This window comes from Dreissena polymorpha, chromosome 10 (assembly GCF_020536995.1).
Source record: "Dreissena polymorpha isolate Duluth1 chromosome 10, UMN_Dpol_1.0, whole genome shotgun sequence".
Lineage (NCBI taxonomy): Eukaryota > Metazoa > Mollusca > Bivalvia > Myida > Dreissenidae > Dreissena > Dreissena polymorpha.
In genome coordinates, this window is record NC_068364.1 from 57,779,309 (window position 1) to 57,800,222 (window position 20,914).

General features: G+C 35.7%; 1 protein-coding gene across 1 annotated transcript; it reads right to left on the reverse strand.

Moving 5' to 3' along the window:
- Positions 1–4,572: 4,572 nt before the first annotated feature.
- On the reverse strand, positions 4,573–9,601 carry LOC127849148 (uncharacterized). The gene is made up of 5 exons (XM_052381868.1): positions 9,538–9,601; positions 6,764–8,833; positions 6,002–6,130; positions 5,012–5,075; positions 4,573–4,723 (listed from the first exon to the last, which is right to left on the reverse strand). Exons 1-5 carry the CDS (start codon positions 9,599–9,601, stop codon positions 4,573–4,575), a joined length of 2,478 nt encoding a protein of 825 aa, XP_052237828.1.
- Positions 9,602–20,914: the final 11,313 nt, after the last annotated feature.

A 20,914-nucleotide genomic window follows, 5' to 3' on the forward strand; every position in this document is an offset into this window, starting at 1 on the left:
AATCACCTTTTTGTTGTTTTTACTTTAGTTAAAACAATATTTAAGTTAACAATTTATAATGATTTCCCTTGTTTATGATCCACAGAAAATAAATATATAATTGGAAATCATTTAAGTAATTAAATAGTTTTCTTTTCTTGTGTACAGTACCTAACAATGCCTTAATGTTCCTTCATTCTGAGATCCACGCAACATACTGTCATTTATTAATCATCGACAATTACGCTGAGATTAATAAACACGTATGGCAATTTTTATGTTGCCCAAACTGCTTAATAATATTGTGCATCAAACGGTATAACACGTTTTATAGAACACACACCTGGTGTGGTTAAACTATTTATTGTGTTTGTTTTCTCATTACTCGTTCATATGTTCAAGAAATAAAGATAAAATAATAACCTTTTATAAAGTATGTATAGCACCTACAATTTTGAATAATGCTCGAACAGTAATGATCATGCATTTGATATAAAATCTGTGTAAACTCTTAAAAATTACGTCCATTCCATATGTACCACACGCTTTGTTTGTCGGACAAAATGGCGGCCAGATAAGCGTTGCTGAGGGGTGTGTGAAAAATCGATATCTGATTGGCTGATCGAAAAATGTGGGCGGAGCGATCGATACTTTGGCGACTGGTCAATTGCAATAACAAATAGGTATCAGTTTATGGTTTTCTTCCGAGGTTAAGAAATAAGTTAAAACAATTAATAAATATTGTGTGTGCTGCATATGCATACATGTATTATAAACTATAAAAATGATGCAATATGTATAGACCCTTCCTTAAAACAAGATGTTATTGTCGTTTGGTCGATAAGTTAGAACCAATAAAATTCTAGTAAATTATACGGTTTAATTTTCAAGTATTCGTATAATCAGCAATGCTTTTTGCAAACTACAATTACATCATAAATACGTGTGCGCAGTAAGATGGCTTCCGGCTATATAAATAATTATTGTATGCAATTCTGATTATTCTACCACAAGTATAGGAAAGTTTATCATAGCAAACAAAACATATCACTAAATAATATAAATAAAACAAGCAACAGCATTAAAAAACAAAAACCATAACAAAAACAATGGTACATTATCTGAAGATATGTTTAACAAGTAATTAGCAACAGAAGAATCAGTAATATTTATAAAAAAAACTCTTTAAAATGGCCAAAATATATGGGCCGTGCTCTGTGAAAAAGGGTTGTAAAGCATGTGCGTAAAGTGTCTGCACTGCACAGGCTAATCAGGGACGACACGTTCCGCTTGTATGATATTTGTCGTTTCAATAAAGTCTATTCTTAGCAAAAATCCTGTGTAGGCGGAAAGTGTCGTTGCTGATTAGCCTGTGCAGACTGCACAGACTAATCTGGGACGACACTTTAGGCATATGCATTAAACTCCATTTTCACGAAGCACGGCTCATATAAATTTCGATTCTTTACGGATACTTCTTAAAGACTTATATGCAATTATTTAAACATACCTTAGTTTACGCGACATTTATCTTGAAATTCCACCTGTCAGAATGTTAATTTTACAATTAAATGGATGCTGTAGAGAACGGTGATCATTTGAATGAAAAAAAATGCAATTCCAACGGCAAACAATAACATACAATAAATAACAAATAACTATCGTGAGTACATATGGGTGAAGAACCAAAATAATCACCAATCGTCGATAAACAGAAGTGCTGACAATTGTTCATTTTGTTTATCCTCTAATGATTACACCGAAGAACACTGAGAATTACAGCGTACTTGTACACTTAATATCAGATTTTACATTTACAAATATTGATTTCAGCATATTAAGCATTTTACAGCGCATATATGAGTTCAAAATCCATAGGGAAATATGAATGCAAGTATCAACATTTGTTTGTTCATAGTCTACAAAGACACAACATAGTTTTACATTATTCGCTAAAACCTTCTGAATGATATAAAATGTAAAATAAAATAGGCATTCAGATGTACTACGGTTATTTGGTTATTTATAAAACTACATAGGCATTCATTAAAATTTGATTCATTTGCGCACCACTTATTAAGACGGTTGCGCAGTGTTAAAGAAAATATTTTAGCCACAATATTATCGAGAGGTATTCCTCTATAATATGCCGTCTATGATTTTCCCCCTAACTTTTAACAATGGGACAAGTCAGCCTTGAGCCAAAGGCTAAGTATATACGCTGTCATAAAAAATCGAGTAGATATTTTTACCTGCATAATGCAATATTTTTGTTAAATAAAACAAGATATGTTGGAGCAAACAAACCAACCAACCAACAGACAGGGCAAAAACAATATGTCCCCCACTATAATGGTGGGGGACATAAATAAGTCGGCAACCTAACCGTCCAAATCAAAACGTTTTTTTCCGGATATTCGATATATCGGTCTAATAATTTCATAAGTCGTTAATGGACCACCGAGAGAAAGGATATTTGTATCAACAGCTGAATTAGAATCAAAGTACTGACAGTACTGGTGTGACGATGCTTTTGAAGAGGATTGATATAAAGCATCTATTTAAGTTTATCTACATCAGCACAATTGTGTATGTGGGTACGAACATTTTGGGTAGGGAAAAAATGGGTACGAAAATTTTGGGTAAAAAAATTTTACCAAATAAAAATGGGTACGAAAAAAAATTTGGTTACGAAAAAAAATTGGGTAGGAAAAAAAATTTGGTACGAAAAAAAATTTGGGTACGAGCAACAATTTGGGTACGAAAAAAAATGGGTACGAAAAAGTTGGGTACGAAAAATGTAGGGTACGAACAAAACATTGGGGGTACGGGGATGCAGTACCCGTGGGAAACTTGATCCATTCAGCGAAACTGGGAGGCGGGTTACATTTTCGATCAAATATAACAAGAAATATCTTTAAAAAGATATTCGACGTGTATTTTCTGTACCACTTATCTTAAAAAAACGTTCTGTTACAGTAAAACGTAGTGGGTTTTAACATTATGTTTCAGCATATAAATTCAAAACTTGACATGATCTTTAATTACACCATGCTCTTTAATTTCACATGTATATCATACCAAACTTTATATTTCGTTGTTTCCTTTCCTAAGTTAATTATGCTATGTGTACGGACGTGATTTCACATGCCCATGTGCATGAACATATAATTTTTCTCTTTTGATTTTTGTTTTTTTCTCTAATTCAATAAGCATAGGCATGTTTGTCCGTTAAGTACGGCAATAATTTCATGATGATTCCCGAAAGTAGGTATGAGCACATAGTCGTAAGAGCACTTGAATACGTGAGTTCGCCCATGAACACATGGTAAGGTTAACAAAATTTCCGCGATATGACCTAATTTGTGTTTAAAACAGCAAACAATATCCAACAAACGAATGAATTATCAAACATAGTATGTGCACTGTTGTGGCTCTGTAATTTCTGTTTGAAAAGTTTATAAAATATGCAAAATGAGAAAGCACGCAAAATTTTCACAGATGTCATTCGGCTATTATTCTGCTTATATACCATAGTCGCTACAACGTTTACAAATGGCAGGTTCGAAATAATTCGTTTTCTTTACACTCATGATCGCGTTGAAAGTTAATTATACACGTTTTAATTCGCAATTTATATACTGAATCACGACAAATGTCAAATACAATACAGAAAATGCATAGTTGTTTCATTGATCTATAAACATATAATGGATTGAATATAACTGATTTAAAATTAACGTTATCAAACTATTATTAAAACTTTTTTCTCAGAATATGCTGTCCTATTTATAGCTGAGCTTCCTATACCTTTATCAATGATAATCAGCGAGGTATGCCAATTGGAAAAATCGAGCTATCTCAATCGAACTGGCTTAGTTTTTTACATAGGTCGCAATTGTGGATAATTTTTTCATGGTATGATAATTTAGACGATCTGCTTCGCAGCACCGTCAACAATGGCAATTTCTAAAACAATTTTAGTTGCAGATATTTGTTTAAAGTGAATTAATAATTAATTGGCATGTACATTGGTATTTATTAATGTATTTATTGAATGTCTTAATGTGTTTCCGAAATTTTCGGATCTATTAATGCATTTTAGTAGATGTTGCTCTATGTTATTTTAATAATATTATAAAATGATAAACGTTCAGAAAGAAAGTTTAAAAGTCAATTTATAATATAGGTGATTTGTTTTACATATAAACTAAATAGTCTCCTGGTGGCATGTAATAGTCTAACAAATTAACACCATTAACACTGAAACAATCGGGTTTTAGCAGTTTCATTCATTAAATGTGCATTATTTTCAGTTTTTTTTTATGTAAGCTGAAAATATTTTTATATAAAACAGGACCACTACTAGATCTATAACGTTTAAATTTAGTCCTAACAAATTCTTAGTGTTCAAAAACTTTTTTTATTTCTACCAGAATGATGCAGTGTTTCTCACAGAAGAGCAAAGTCAAAGGAAGCTTTGTTGCATAACAAGTTGAGGTCAGATAATTGAGAGCATAAACCTTAAACGTTACAAACAAGATATGTTAGCGGATTCCGTTGCATATCTTACCAGGTCAACGCGGCCCATTGTTACTCGTTTGCTTCCTTGCATTTTGTAGCTGAGGCTCGGATCGTAGTGGCGGTAGTTTGGTTGCGGATCGCAGTGGCGGTAGTTTGGTTGCGGATCGTAGTGGCGGCACGTCGGATGCGGATCGTAGTGGCGGTAGTTCGAATGCTGGGCCTGGGGGAAGTTTATTAACTGTGAATAGTGAATCGTCATGTGGAGTTTACATTAAACCAATCATGCGCGTTTACCTTCAGATGGAGCCTTCATAATAGGGTAATTCACTAGTGTTACCGGTAGTATTAACCTGAAGAAACTAGCGGCTGCCCTGTCAAAGTAGAATCAGTTTCTGATGTTTACCTTAAGACAGGCAATACTTGTATAGATCTTTTTGTTGTATAAAGACATAAATTAATAATGAACGCCCACGACTAGTGTAATACTTTTTAAAATACCATCGTGTACTTACTGAGTGGGGCGCAATCTCCACTTATGTTGGACGACTGTCCTTCAGTACAGTTTTTCAGACCTTTAGTATAAAACAGAGTAATAAAGAGTAAGTATAACGCATATTGGTGTACACTTGAATTACACGCAACAGCTGTTAAGGTCGCAGTGGCGTAGTGGATATGGTGTCCGCCTTGCGTTCAATCCACATCGAGTTTGTTAGAATTTCATCAAGTTCGAAATTCAAAACACAACATAATGCTAATATATTTAGAAAGTCAGTTTCACGGGATCAGTTGCACAAGTCTTCGGGCCCTTTTTAGTCCCGATAATGCGGGAGAATGTACTTAAGTCGTTTGTGCGGAATTAAAACTCTAGGTATGTGGTTTCAAATACTAAGAAAAAACAGTAAAAACACTTGTACGCAAATTAATTGTTTATAGTATATTTTATTGAACTACTACTCTGTATAAGTACGAATATGTCTGGTCAAATGTGTTCAGACATTTTCAATATCTTCGTACATTATGAACGTTGCTGTTGTTTTGTTCACAGGCATACCTACATTGTATATTATTTATCATACAATGGATCATTTTATTCACAAAATGGTCACCATGAAGCGTATTCACATGTTTCTCGCTTCAACAACTATCTTAACAAAGCGCTCTTTTGCACAATATTGGATTTGCCTGGATTCAAATTTTAACCAATATAAAATGAAAACCAAACCTTTGTACGTACAACATTCGATGAGATCGAACTCAAAAGTTATGGGCGAGTACAAGGCAAAATCATGATACAAATTCGATAGCATTGGACTTCGTTTGGTAACTTAAGTGTTTGAGATAATTTCACCATGGTATATAACCTTATCCAGTGCACCACCGTTATGATGCGCATCAAGACATTGCTATGTTTGCGGCTTGTCTGCATCGAATAACTAGATATTCGAAATGATTAGATTTCAATACAACATGCTGTACAAAGCGAAATCAGGCTACTCACAACATCCGAACACGTCGTCTGAGTCCGGAATATTTCCGAACTGGCAGAAGCATTCTCCGACGACGGCAGACTCGCAGTTCATGCCTGGCTTACAGCAGATTAGTCCGGGAGGAAATGAACAATCAGGACCTGGGCAAAGACATCAGAAACATCGTAAATGAGTTGGCATCTTTTGCAAAACGACTTATTTTGGTACTATATCAATTCATACTTTATGTTCACATTGAATTATGATTTCGTCGTTTAAAAGTGTTCGTATTTTGTGTTAAAAACTACTTAAAATTGCAAAAAAAATATATTTATCTAGAATATGAAATAGAAGAGACAAAGTAAATTTCTTTAACGATTTTCATGTCGTAATATCTAATCAGATGTTTGTAAAATGTATTACCGTTGTGTCTTGGTCAGTCTTGACTACAATTGAATGGTTTTCAAATACTTTTTACAAATGAATTTCGTTTAAATGAGCATAGTTAGGATATTTGCAATCAAGAAATTATATAAGATTTAAATAATATATTAAAATACATTAACCTTAAGTCATTTATAGTTCTAATCTATTAAACGTTATCGTTAACGTAGGGTGTACTTGAAAATGATGTATTGCTACCTTTTCAAATGTCTGAACAGGCTTTCACAAGAAATAGCTTTTTCCTCAATGTTGAGGAGTGCGTATCTTCTGTATTCCGCATTCATTATATTGTTAAAATAATAACTTAAAAGATTCATAAAAAATACATCATTCAGCCTACTTATACATACATATATCACTACATGATGATGACTTTGGCATCTCCTCGTTGTATTCGGTAAAGGCATCGGTCCCCCAAGGGCTTACTTTAGGTATCGTCTCCTCGTCGGTTTTGGTAATTGTATCGGTGCCCGAAGAGCTCGCCATAGCTGGCATCTCGTCGTCGTATTTGGTGATAGTGTCGGTGACAGAAGAGCTCGCCAAAGCTGGCATCTCGTCGACGTATTTGGTGATGGTATCGGTGCCCGAAGAGCTCTCCATAGCTGGCATCTCAACGTCGTATTTGGTAATTGTATCGTTGCCCGAAGAGCTCGTCATAGCTGGCATCTCGTCGTCGTATTTGGTGATTGTATCGGTGCCCGAAGAGCTCGCCATAGCTGGCATCTCGTCGTCGTATTTGGTGATGGTATCGGTGCCCGAAGAGCTCGCCATAGCTGGCATCTCGTCATCGTATTTGGTGATGGTATCGGTGCCCGAAGAGCTCGCGATAGCTGGCATCTCGTCGTCGTATTTGGTGATGGTATCGGTGCCCAAAGAGCTCGCAATAACTTGCATCTCAGCGTCGTATTTGGTGATGGTATCGGTGCCCGAAGAGCTCGCCATAGCTGGCATCTCGTCGTCGTATTTCGTTTTGGAATCGGTGTCCGAAGAGCTCGTCATAGCTGACATCTCGTTGTCGGATTGAGCTGGCGTCTGCTTGTCGTATTTGGTATTTGTGTCAGTGTCCCAAGAGCTTGAATAAAACTTGCTGCTGTATTCCTCCGACATTTGATTAATGTTGATGACGATTTGATACTTCGTGTCATCCGAATTTGTCCCATAGGACTTTGATATGTATTTGATGTTCTTGTTTTCAGATTCGGTATGGGAGTCGGTCGGTTCGATACTCGATTTTGACCTGCTATTATTTCCATCACTACGTCTACGGCAGTTATCTTTCTTACCACCACGTCTTTTTGCGCCGTCATGGGCTGCCACTAAGGGTGGCTTTCTGCCAGGTGGTTCGGTGCCGTCATCGCGTGTCCCTATAGGTGGCCTTTTTCTTGGTGGTTCTGAACCGTCATTGAGTGTCCCTATGGGCGGCTTTCTGCCAGGTGGTTCTGAGTCGTCAATGCGCGTCCCTATTGGTGGCCTTCGACCAAGTTGCTTTGCGCCGGCATTGAGTTCACCTATGTGCGGCTTTATGCCAGTTGACTCAGCGCCGTCAGTGAGTGCCCCTATGGGTGGCCTTCTGCCAGGTGGCTCTGTGTCGTCATTGGGTTCCCCTATGGCCGGCTTTCTGCCAGGTTGTACAGCGCCGTCATTGAGTGTCCCTTTGGGTGGCCTTCTGCCTGGTGGCTTTGCGCCGGCATTTAGTTCTCTTAGGGGCGGTTTTATGCCGGGTGGTTCTGCGTCGTCATTAGGTGCCCCTATGACCGGCTTTCTGACAGGTGGTTCTGGGCTGGAATAAAGAGAAGTTATAGCCGGCTTTATGCCAGGTGGTTCAGTGGCGTCATTGAGTGTCCATAAGGATGACTTTATACCAGGTGGCTCAGTGGCGTCATTGAGTGCCCCTATGATCGGCTTTCCACCAGGTGGTTCTGCGCTGGCATTGAGGGACATTATTTCCGGCGCCATGTCAGGTGGCTCAGCCTCGTTATTGAATGCCCCTATGGCCGGCTTTCTTGTAGGCTGTCCTGCACTGGCATTGACTGCCCCTATTGGTGGCGATCTGCCAGATTTCTTTTCGCCGGCATTTTGTGCCGCTATGATCGGCTCTATATTAGGTGCTCCTGCGCTGGAATTGAGGGACATTGTTGCCGGTTCAATGCCAGTTGGCTCAGCGTCGTTATTGGGTGCCCCTATTGTCGGCTTTCTGGTAGGTTGTTCTACGCTGGCATTGAGTACCCCTATCGGTGGCGTTCTGCCAGGTTGCTTTGCGCCGGCATATAGTGCCCCTATGATCGGCTTTGTACCAGGTGGTCCAGGGCTGGTATTGAGTGACATTATGCCCGGCTTTATGCCAGGTGGTTTTGTGCCGTCATGGGGTGTCCCTATGGTCGGCTTTCTTTCAGTAGCTTCTAAGCCGTCCTTAGGTACGACTGTGGAAGAATTTCTGTCACGTACATTTGCGCCGTTCTGCACCTGTGTTGTATGATTGGCGGAAAACTGGTACACATGCGCAAGGAGAAAGAAGACGAGGTAAATTGATACGTGATGTCGTTCTTGAACCCTTGCTTCTCTATTTATATCGTGAAGAATAATTCAACTTTGTTTAAACATAAAGTACAAATATTACATATACTTGTACACTTTAAAGCGATTTGAACACGCATATTTAAGATTTGCCACACGTCCACTAACCTCTTGAATACATGTGTCATTTGGGAGAACAGACCATAGATTTGCGAACGATTTTATACTTTTATAGTGTGCTACAGGGATTGAAGTGTCACTCATTAAAATGTTTAAGTCATGGTGTATATAGGCTTTCATTGCTCTTGTAGCTACCGATAATGTACTTAACATACGCGCATTGAACACGCATATTTAGTATTTGCCACACGTCCACTAATCGTTGATAGAAACCTCTGTTAATGCAGAAATATGTAGAATATACAATTATGTGTTATCACTGGAAATGTTTCTTACACAGAACATCGATGTATTCATGCAGATGAGAAATTTTAACAGAGCGCTTTTTGGCTTGACGCATTTAAAAACAATACTAGTTTTGATGCCAAAAACCAACGATAGGACAGGCGAATTTATAATCAATGTACTTATAACGTCGCCGCGATCTCACCAGCCCACTTGTTTTGGTCGTTTCCGTGCTGCTGTGAGACGTCGCGAGACGGTTGTTCGTTCATGTCGTTGTAAAGCAATGGAACAACGTCGTGGGCGCGTACAATCGGGCTTGGGCGGGTGAGATTTGAATGACAATGTGACGCAGCACGACTTTTAGGTAGGTTAATTTATTGAACAATTGAGTGTCTAGCTTAAGTTGACTTTAAATGCGACGGTGTAACGTTTGAACCGACGATATCACTGTATGATTGTCATAAGTGCAGTAATACAATTAATATTATAAATTTTAGAGTGACGATGTTATTTTCTGTTATTAATTCAAGATGGAAATAATAGTACAATGGTTATTTAATGATAACTTGTTGAATAAAATTGCTGCGACCTATTGTGAGAAAGGTTGATTTTCACATTTTACTGGGTATCTTTTTAATGGGGACGAATAAAACATTTAACCAATTTATGCCTAGCGTCTAGAAAAAAAGGCCTTGGCAAACAGCGTAGACCCAGATGAGACGCCGCATGATGCGGCGTATCATCAGTGTCTGCGCTGTTTGCTTAAAGTAATTTCTGTAAGAAATATTATTAACATAGAAATAAATAATAAATATACAAGTTGCATTCACAACTTTCTGGAACGTACACCAAGGTTATTTTGATGATTTCGGAATAAAACCTTGACCAAAATGCGTCACTTATTTTTTCAATTAGAGAGAGCAAGACAGCGAAGTTTTTTTTATAAATATTTTATGTTTTTAAGCTCACATCGTATACGCGTTTATGATCTGTAACGATACTTTTAATATTTCCTCCTATTTATTTCCACTTTTTGTAATGTTGTTCTAGGAGGAATTGTTACAAAGCCAAATATCAGCATAACAAAGAGTACGTTTACTTTTCAAAAGCTGTAGTAATATGAGTCGCGTTCTGAGAAAACTGGACAAAAAGCATGTGCGAAAAGTGTCGTTCCAGATAAGCCTGTGCAGTCCGCACAGGCTAATCAGGGACGAAACTTTCCACCTTAACTGGATGTTCGTGTTGAAGAGACTTCCTTTACACGAAAAATACCATAAAAGCGGAAAGAGTGGTCCCTAATTAGCCTGTGCGGACTGCACAGGCTAATCTGGGATGACACTTTACGCACATGCATTATGCCCAGTATTTCAAGAACGTGGCTCATATCTGTCGATCTTCGTTTTATGAAAATAGTTGATGTTCTCGAGAGTTGGAAAGATCTCAAACCATGCGTCTGCTTGCGATTTTCTGTTTCAATTAAAACGTTTTCCTTAAGTTATAAAATGCTAAAAAGTTGTAAAATTCGAACAAATGAATATTGAAAAAGCACTTTTATTGATTAAAAACCATGCTAAGCTATATTTTAAGTATTAAAAACAAAGAACCCTCATAAAAACCTAAAGCAACAACTAAATAAAGAATGTTGACTTACGATAAGCAGCCTCATGATGCACGATATCCTCTGATTATTCTATTTGTTAATCAAACGCAGAAGTGGAATAAATTAAACACCAGACACCACCCATTTATATAGCTGAAAGACACGCCTCTCTAACAATACAAACATCGCAAATTATGGCGTAACTTTCACCACAGCCAATTATATAAAAGGCTACTGAAAGGTTAACATTCACAATTTAATGGCCATGAAATTAATTGGCAGTTCGTTGTTTGCTTAAAACCCTTAACCATGGTCACAATATAACACAATTAGGTTTTCCTTAACCCATTTATGCCTAGCGTATAAAAAAGGCCCTGGCCAACAGCGTAGACCCAGATGAGACGCCGCATGATGCGGCGTCTCATCGGGGTCTGCGCTGTTTGTTTAAAGGAATTTATGTTATAATTATTCTAAACATAGATATAAATATGCTAGACATCCCTAATTTTGGAAATAAATTGATCCAATTTAGAAGGATGGGAGAGTCCACTAGGCATAAATGGGTTAATTTACATGAAACATACTTCTCTGAGTGCCTATGTTTTCAATGGCTATTAACAGGTGTTTTTTTAAACAGCTACCGCTATCTTACTTAGTATTCGTATGTTTGTATTCTGTTGAACATTGAATTATTTCATAAAAATGAGATTTTACGACGTATTCAACACATTTTTAACATCCCTAGCTGTGCATATTTGTAGAATATACAGTTATGGTTAATATAGCTCGGCATCGACATGCTAGTAGTCTGAATAAAACTCTAGTACATCCGAGGTTCATTAATACATGTAATTATGCATCTAAGCATCATTTTCTCGTTGTCTTTTAACAAGTATTTACGTATTGGAGGAGATAATTTACTGTTGCTACGGGTCTTTAAATGAGCTTTTTATGTTAAACACATATAACGTTGTTGTCTCATGAGGTTTTGTGTCATAATGTTTAGTGCAATATTCTCGGTGCCGCTACTATTACACGTCCGATAATAAACGTTTGTTGTTAATGATTTTTCTGTATTGTTTCTTTTAGGGAACATCGAACACATTAAGAGAATACGGGATTGCGTATTTTTAAATGATGCTTTAAGACGATTTGCAACGCTGTGTTGTCTTTCTAAGCCTTGACTGTACTGTTTGAAGAAATTTCTATACTCCCTCATCACAACCAAATCATGCGCTATTTGTTATCGCTCAGAAATAGTTCAACTTTTAAACGATAAGTGCAGAAAGATAATATACATAACCATGTTATAATGACATATGTAATATTCATTAAAACGGTTGTGTGTGTCAAAATTTGTGATCATGCTCGATTTAAATATTTTTATCAAAACTTACGATTGCTATGATGCTAAAAAATTCATATGAAACACAAATAATTACGTTTCTGTTATTTGTATTATTATATACTCTTTATAAATGATTAATAAAATAAATTATATAAGTAAAAATATTTGAAAGATTTCGAATTTATTTTCAGCTAAAAACAACATAAGAATATCTTATAGCAAGTCAAAGGAAACATTCTTTCACTAATTTTGGCCACGCTGACTTCATCAGTATTAATTCAAATATGTATGTTTTTGAACAAACTAAGTTCTCGAAAACAATTCGCATTGTATACCAATTATTGTGTTTGTTTCTTTATAGAAACCACGTTTTTCCTTTAATTTTGCTATATTATAAGCCGTGATATGTGAAAATGGTGTTTAATGAATCTGCGTTAAATGTCGTTCCAGATAAGCATGTGCAGTCAACTCAGGCTAATCAGGGACGATACATTCTGCCTAAATTTGATTTTGCTAAGAAGAGACTTTCTGTAAACGATAAATATCATCCAAGCGGAAAGTAGTGTCCCTGAGTAGCCTGTGCGGACTGCATAGACTAATCTGGGACGACAATGTACTCACATGCATAAAACCCCCTTTTCACAGAGCATAGGCTAAAATGTATATTTACTGCTATCATATAGAGGTTGCTAGTTGTGGCACAATGGACATGAGTTAAACATCATTTCATGAATTATTAAATGAGATCAGAAAATCTATATTGATATGCCTTGCGATTTTTGTGAACTTAGAGCCGATGATATATAGATGTATGAGATAAATATAATTCGTGTTCACATTGAAATTGTGTATATATTATCTAACTGCATAAACTATGTCCATTGAAGTACTTATTTTAAACATGCTCTGATCTTAGAAAAAAAGAGGGAGCCTTCTGAAACACTTCTGGCATTCTCATAAAAATGCAATATATTTGTAAAAAGAAATAACAGCAATTTTACTACATGTTTACATTTTCTCTGACGCATGAGCATATATATTTGCCTTATTGCTTTCATGTAAACGACGACGAACTGTATATGAGTGTGGCCTAAACACACATTATGTTCTGTTTCTTTAGCTTCCAGATGATTTTTTTGTAAGCATGATGGACCAAGTAGTATAAATTATGCTCATTTAAATTGGTATAAATATTTGGTTTCTTCAATAATTCCGAATACTAATGAAATAACAATAATTCCGAATACTAATGGAATAAATATGATTTGAACGTCCGTTGGGAGAATGAAAGTAAAACTGTCGGACACGAGGAAAACCGAATCTTTAAAATAAGAAAATAAGCTATTTTTTCAGATTTTGTTTTCTAGCTGATTCGTAGAAATGACGAGGTGAATAATCATCCGCCATACGATAACCCTAAGCGGACAATCGCAGTTGGATTTTTGCTTGTACAAAATAAGATAAAACAATGGGATGCTTTCCATTTGACATCAGTATGGCTCAATTGTGAATTGCGTGATAAAAAAAAATCGTTATTAATCAGCTCGTAATGACGACACATTATATTGTATACTTTTTATTTCTTCATAGAACTTAGTAAATCGACAAAATATAAATCGAAATTACGACAATTAGGTTGTATTTACGAATATTAATGTCATGACCACGACTTAATATGTAAAACGACCAGTGTTGTTTGCCATTGATCTAAGAGCCGCGTCATACAAAAATGAATCGTATGCTATATGCGGCCAGTGCAGCCAAGAGAAATCAGAAGCTACCCTATCCGCTAATTACACCACGGAAGATTGCGTAGACAGCGTATCTTCTAAATAGTCTGCTCAATTGGGTCGGCTGGCCTTGAGCTATGCTGGTCGAATATGGCATAGAATTAGTGTAGATTGTTTAAAAACACAACGTTTCCAAGCTCAATCAACACAGGCCCATGCACCTATAGCGCTGCACTATACATGAGTGAAATAATGATCGTATGGTGAAACAGTCTAGCAAACAAACGTAATATTCTTTGCGGGGCTTTTACCTTAGAAACTGCTTTTTTCTCCGGTTATCCGCGAGAATCGCTGTTAATGTTATCGTCCGCCATATTTGGCAATTTACAAATGTTTGCACCACGTGCAAACTAATTTGAATTTTCACGGCACAACTACGTTGACACCTTCCACTATTATCGTATATTCTTCGATAAATGTCTTATATATATAATTATCAAAACATACAACGGATTATAACAATTTACGTCGACAAATTGCACAAATGTATCAAACTACGTTTGATTGCAAATTCACTTTGCGACTAGCGGAAGCACACTCATGCGCATGCGTAGCGGATGTACTATCTCAGTTAACTACCGTTTTCGTTCTAATTAACGAAATGAAATTAATTAATTCAAGAATATCTGTGATTGCCATGTAATTTCCACGTAATCTTTAATTAAGACAATATATGGGAAATATGTGATATATTAAATGTATGTAATAAGCATGAATAGTACATTACATTAGAAGGTATATCAAACATGCACTATAACATGGTTATTTTTCTTTTCATTTTCAGCCAAGAATTAAGGTGTTTGTAAAAGAAGTAAGAACTATAAAACAAATATGAACAATACTTTTTTTTAAATAAAACTAACCTTTAGGTATATTATCATTGCAAATGTTACTATATTTTTACATGTTTACTTTTGATCTAAGGATCGCAATTTGCAGCAGGGTCGATTAAACAGCAATAATTCTAAGTTTGCTGACACTTGAAAAAAATCATTTATTTTGTGACTGACAATTTAGATACACTAACGTATTCCCCAAAGTAATTTTTTTAAATATATTTAATTCATCTAGATGTATAAGTTTGTTGTTGATACATACCCCGATGTTGAACTGTGACCAGAGAGTTCAACGACTAGCATTTGTATACTGTAGTTTGAACCTTTAATTATTACAATTCAACTGCGGAACTACTTAAATCTTTCGTGTGAAATAATAAATTGATCAAGAACACGCGTCTATTTACCAATATTAAGCGGCCTTAAATGTCCGCTGACTTCTTTTATTCATCTGCAAGGTTGTATTACCGTTATCCGTAAATAAAAAACTCAGCTGTGATTTGTCATGCGCAATTACCGGTAAGATGTTTTCGGATAAAACACAACTGTCGGACAATACAGAGTCATTAAAGTATGAGAAAATCTGTGTATATGAAAAATAAAAGTCTCATAAATTTATATTTGCTTAAAACGTTGGTGTCAAAATTGAAGACTAACAAACTTAATTCATAGTAATTACGGTATAATATGCGCAATTAAGGATCTCAGATTATTACTTCTTTTTTCAAACGCGGTACGTCCTTAAAGCACATGGTCCAGCAATTTGCGTAAACTTTACGTGACCGCAAGGGTTGGGTGAATTTCACGTTTTTCGCGTTTTCCCATCACACTAGAGGCTTCCCTATCATGTAAAACAACATAATAGTCTACACGACTGATACATCCTCGTGGATTAAAACAACTAGCCTGATCTTCCGTAGTTATACTATCCGATGTCCGACTGAAGTTTCAATCCGTTTATTAGGTCAACTATCGTTCAGTAAACCTTCCGGGGGGGGGGGGGTGTAACTTCCTATATACGGGTATATAGGGGTGTGCCGAAAATATGGAATGTGTTATTCGACTAAAATTATAGATGTGGGTATGGTTTTGAGCGTCTAAGTATAGATATGGGTATTGAAATCAGAAATGCGCTTGTATATAAATGCATATAAATTTGAAAGTATCAGTATCAAAATGGGTATGATATATTTCATTCTTGTATGTAAATGGGAATCAAAAATATATGCAATTTACAAATAAACATATAAAAGCAAATTCAATAAGTAAACTGTATTAAAATGATAAAGATTGAATTCTAGTATGATATGGGTCCAGTTTATTCGAAAATCTTGTATTGAAATGGGTCAACTTTCTCAATGGTATCGTATACAAATGGGTATGCTTTTTCAAAAATCATGTATCAAAATGGTCTACTTTATCAGAGTTCCGGTTTAAAAATGGGTCACATTTCGGTAATCTCAGTCACCCCCCCCCCCCCCTCGGGGTTAAACTCAAGATTTTATTTTCCATATATAAAAGATGTTAGCCAACATGTAATGCATTATCTTTTCATCTTTGATTGTATTCCTTTGAGTTATGCATGCCTAATATTGATTTGAAAATGAATGTGTTTCAATACAAATATTGCAACGATAATTATTTATTCGATAAAGGTGCTTGTTGATCAATTTATAATATAGGAAGGTAATTTCATAAGGTGTCTTAGCTCAGGTAATATTAAATACCACACAATACCTGGAAATAAGACAACATTTTGTCTTATTACCAGGTATTGTGTGGTGTAAATGGTCAATTGGTTGTTTCTTGTCTTTCTGTGTTCATTTGCAGAAATATGACAATGAATTTATAAAAAATGAAGCTCATTGTATTACAAGAAAAGGAATTTTGTATTATGGAAGTGTTTTAAGTTAAAATGTAACATTCATGTAACACACATAGATCCTATTTTAAAGGTAACTGGCTTTTGGGGATGTCAAATGCAGTAGTCTGTTATATCGTATGGAGAAATTGCCATTATTACAATATGCAATAACAAGTCATCAGACCAGCCTGAATATTGTCGGGTTAAAATGCTGAAAGAAAGAAAAAGAATTCACATATGAAACATTATAAATCGCACGCTTATATGCCTTCTTTTTAAATTCCATGAGGCCTTTATATTTTTTATCTAAATTTAGAATAGCATATAATACATATCACATGATTTAGTGTTCATCTGATATGCTCATTTGTATTTTCGGTTTGGTCATGCCCAGGAGGAAGTGACTGAGTTATGAGGTGCAGAAGAAGCACAAGCCATTTCCACTTATTTCGCCAAAACCACTTGACGTGGGAGAGTTAACAGATATTTGGCGAGCTGCATATCTCTGTTATCTACGTCTCTGATAAAACTAATTACTGCTGCTATAACACCATTCACACGAAACTTCATATATGGATAGATCTCACTGATGAGAAGTTCAGTGCACAAGAACTATAGCTATAGCCCCTGAATAAGTATATTTATCTCGCTTTTTTATTTTTCTTGGTTGCCTGTTTTCTTGAAATAACAAGTTCATGATTGAAATTAAGTTTGGATTACATTTAGAAAGGAAATCATGCTGCTGATATGGGTTTATAACAATATGTTTCAGTTTATGTGGTATTTTGCATTGTATACACAAAAATGAAAAGTGATCTAAGTCCTTGATGTAAAATGTTTGATTGTTTGATTGATTGATTCTATTTGGTAAAAATATGAACATAACATAGTTACAAACATAATGCAGACAACATGAAATATATTATCACAGCAATATACATAGTAAACCATGGAATGCACACACAATATTAAGGATAACACAAAAAAGAGAAAAATGATTTTCACTTATTTCCATTGTGGTCCTTGATATTGGTGGCAGTAACCATGAGACAGTCATGTATTAAATATTTAATAATTTATATGTATCAAATATATACTGTTTAATATATCAAGTATATTACTGATTAAGTTATGACAAATATTATCACATGTACATTATATCACAGAAGTTGCTTAAGAAAGTATCACACTGCATATGTAGTTAATAAACACACTTTGTAGCACACTAAGAGTTTGAAAATAAAATAAAAATAAACATGAGATCATTGCACCATAATGATCAAAAGATTTAAAAATGCATTACAGTTTTTAAAAGAACATAAAATACATACTAAAAATTATACTATAGAAATCTATAAAGACTTTAAAAAGTGTTTTTTTATGGCACCCTTGAAATGATTAGGTTTCGATACATCCCTGATGTTTTGTGGAAGATTGTTCCATAAACTGATACCATTATTTGTAAATGTTTTAGAACCAAAACTACCTACTCTTGGTTTGGAAAAACGACCAGAGTCTACAAATGTAAAATTATCAGCAAAATGATCAGCTTCTGGCTGAGCTACCATATTGGACCTAGTACAACGATTATGCACACATGCACACCAGACAATGGCTTAAAATGCTCACCCATATACTCTGGTGCAAGGTCATTTTTAACCTTATGTACATGACTTAGTATGACATGGTCTACTCTTTTTGAAACAGGCAGCCAACTTAAGTATGAAAACTGTTCTTGACCACCATGGGATCTGTTATCCATATTCAGAACAAATCTAATCACCTTGTTTTGTGTAGTTTGTCGCCTATTTTTAAGTGACTGAATAAGACCAGGGTACCAAAAGGAGCAGGCATAGTCAAAGTGGCACTGTATAAGGGACATGACAAGGAGTTTTCTGGTGTGCAATTTTAAGAACTTACTTTTTCTGTATAGAAACTTGAGCCTGGAGTTTGCCTTTGTAAAAACTGACCTAGCGATGGTTTCACCAGACAGGCACTGGTCCAATATAGCACCTAGGTACTTAACAGAATTTGATGGAGTAATTGACACACTATTGCAAGAGACATTTAACTGAGGATTTGACGTTAGTTTGGGCTTTGAGCCAAACAATATGGACTCCGTTTTACCAAAATGTAGGGACAGGTTATTGTCAACTAACCACTCACTAATAAGTTCGAGATCACTAGAAAGAATGGATTCAATTTCTGAAATGTGTTTACCAGCTACCAGGATGCCAGTATCATCAGCATAAAGAAAACTTTTATTTTTCACCACAGCGGCCATGTCATTCACATAAATTAAAAATAAAAGGGGACCTTAGATGAAGCCCTGAGGAACATCACAAGAGATGGAGGCCTCGGAGGACACAGTACCCGATACGTCAACAACCTGATGGCGATCGGAGAGATAGGAGGTGAACCACCTGACTGCATCACTATGGAGACCAATAGCCTCAAGTTTCATTATTAAAATACTATGATTGACAGTATCAAAGGCCTTCTGTAGGTCTAACAATACCATACCAACCATTTTGCCTTCATCCATCTTAAAACGAACATGATAATCAGATAAATGGGTAAGACAGGTGTCTGTAGAGTAGCCGCGCCTAAATCCTGATTGATAGCTGTACAAAAGCTTTCTGTCATTCAAATAACCTTCAACTTGGTCATAAATTAATCGTTCAAAGATCTTTGAGATGATGCTTAAGACCGCAACCGGTCTGTAGTTACCAACCTCAGTCTTAACACTTTTCTTATAGAGGGTCTGTTTGTTTAGAGAAAAAGAAAACACAGGACCTAACGTCTGGGATATCATATCCTTATCAGAAAAAAATCGTTAATAACTGCAACTGCAAATATAACTCAAATGTAAACAACATCATCGATTATATTGGAGAAGTGGTGTTGTGTCCCATTATTGAAACTGCTTGTGTTGGTTGTTCTGTAGCCAGTACAGTGTGTTTCAAGAAGATTCCCTAATGTCTCTGGCACTCTGCTAATAACGCCACCAGTGCACGGTGTTCTTAACGATAAAAGACAAACAACTACAGTAACAAAACAATGAACCTAACACACTGCCCTATTCAGGCATTTTGTGTAAAAACTTGCTAACTTTCTGATAACCGCCACGATAAATCAATTGCTAACATGAAGATGCATTCATATTGTATTTTATACAGAAATCCAGCTGCCAGAAAATAAGGTTTGAAATATATATTTGTTGACGCAATAGATTGCTATACTTAACCGTATGACTTATACTCCATTAATAAAGTCGTTTACTGTCATAAGTATATTAAAACGTGTTCGTACTCGCTGCTCGTCATGTATGCATGATTTTGTATTTCTTTCTGCATTTTATATTTCATTCAAATTATGTTATTACATGTAATTCGCGCTATTCCCCGAAACATATGTTCCTTTGGCGATGGCTGTATATGTATATATGTATCGATGCACTGGACAAACATTTATGATAAATAATTAAAAAAGTTATCACATGCATGCATGTTCTTGCTAAAATGTGGTTTATTTCGTTTTCCGTATCCTTCTTTTTCTGTTTATTGTCTTCACGTGATGTTGCTGCTGCTCATCCGCATAAAGTTGGCCTTGATGTTCATATTAGTGTTCGCTCAAGCATGGTATATACATGTATTCCATATACACTCCTCTCACGAAGTCTTAGTGTTGTGATAATCAATATCACATATTTAATGCGTTCGTGATATTATATATGTTCTAAATAATTAAATTCAAGAGAGGAACGCTTTTAATCATCGAAGGGTCGTATATAAATACATTTGTGGTATTTGCGTCCGTATTCGATGTCATTAAATACAAGATACCGGATTTAAGAGCTACAATTTGCTTTGAACCGTGTTTCACAATTTTGTATAACCTTCATAAGCTAGTAAACAGCTCAATGAATAATCTTCAATTGGTTTATTTTGAAATCAAATCAACACTTCCTTAATGAAATATTATTAACTGCTGACATTTCATTGGTTACGTTGTAAGTTCAAAAACATGTTTATGGTCTGTCTCACGTAGTCACTTTACAACGATAGCTTACTATTGGTTAAGCCATCAAGATAATGCCAATGCTTGCAATTTTGAAAATTTTCTCGACGTGATTCATGTCCTG

Excerpts from the sequence above, each read along its gene's own strand:
- LOC127849148 (XM_052381868.1), bottom strand. The coding sequence starts at position 9,601 with ATGAACGAACAACCGTCTCGCGACGTCTCACAGCAGCACGGAAACGAC. Across the intron at positions 6,131-6,763 it reads ATCATCATGTAGTGATATAT|GTCCTGATTGTTCATTTCCT; the intron begins GTATGTATAAGT and ends GTCTTTGCCCAG. Across the intron at positions 5,076-6,001 it reads AGACGACGTGTTCGGATGTT|GTCTGAAAAACTGTACTGAA; the intron begins GTGAGTAGCCTG and ends TTTATACTAAAG.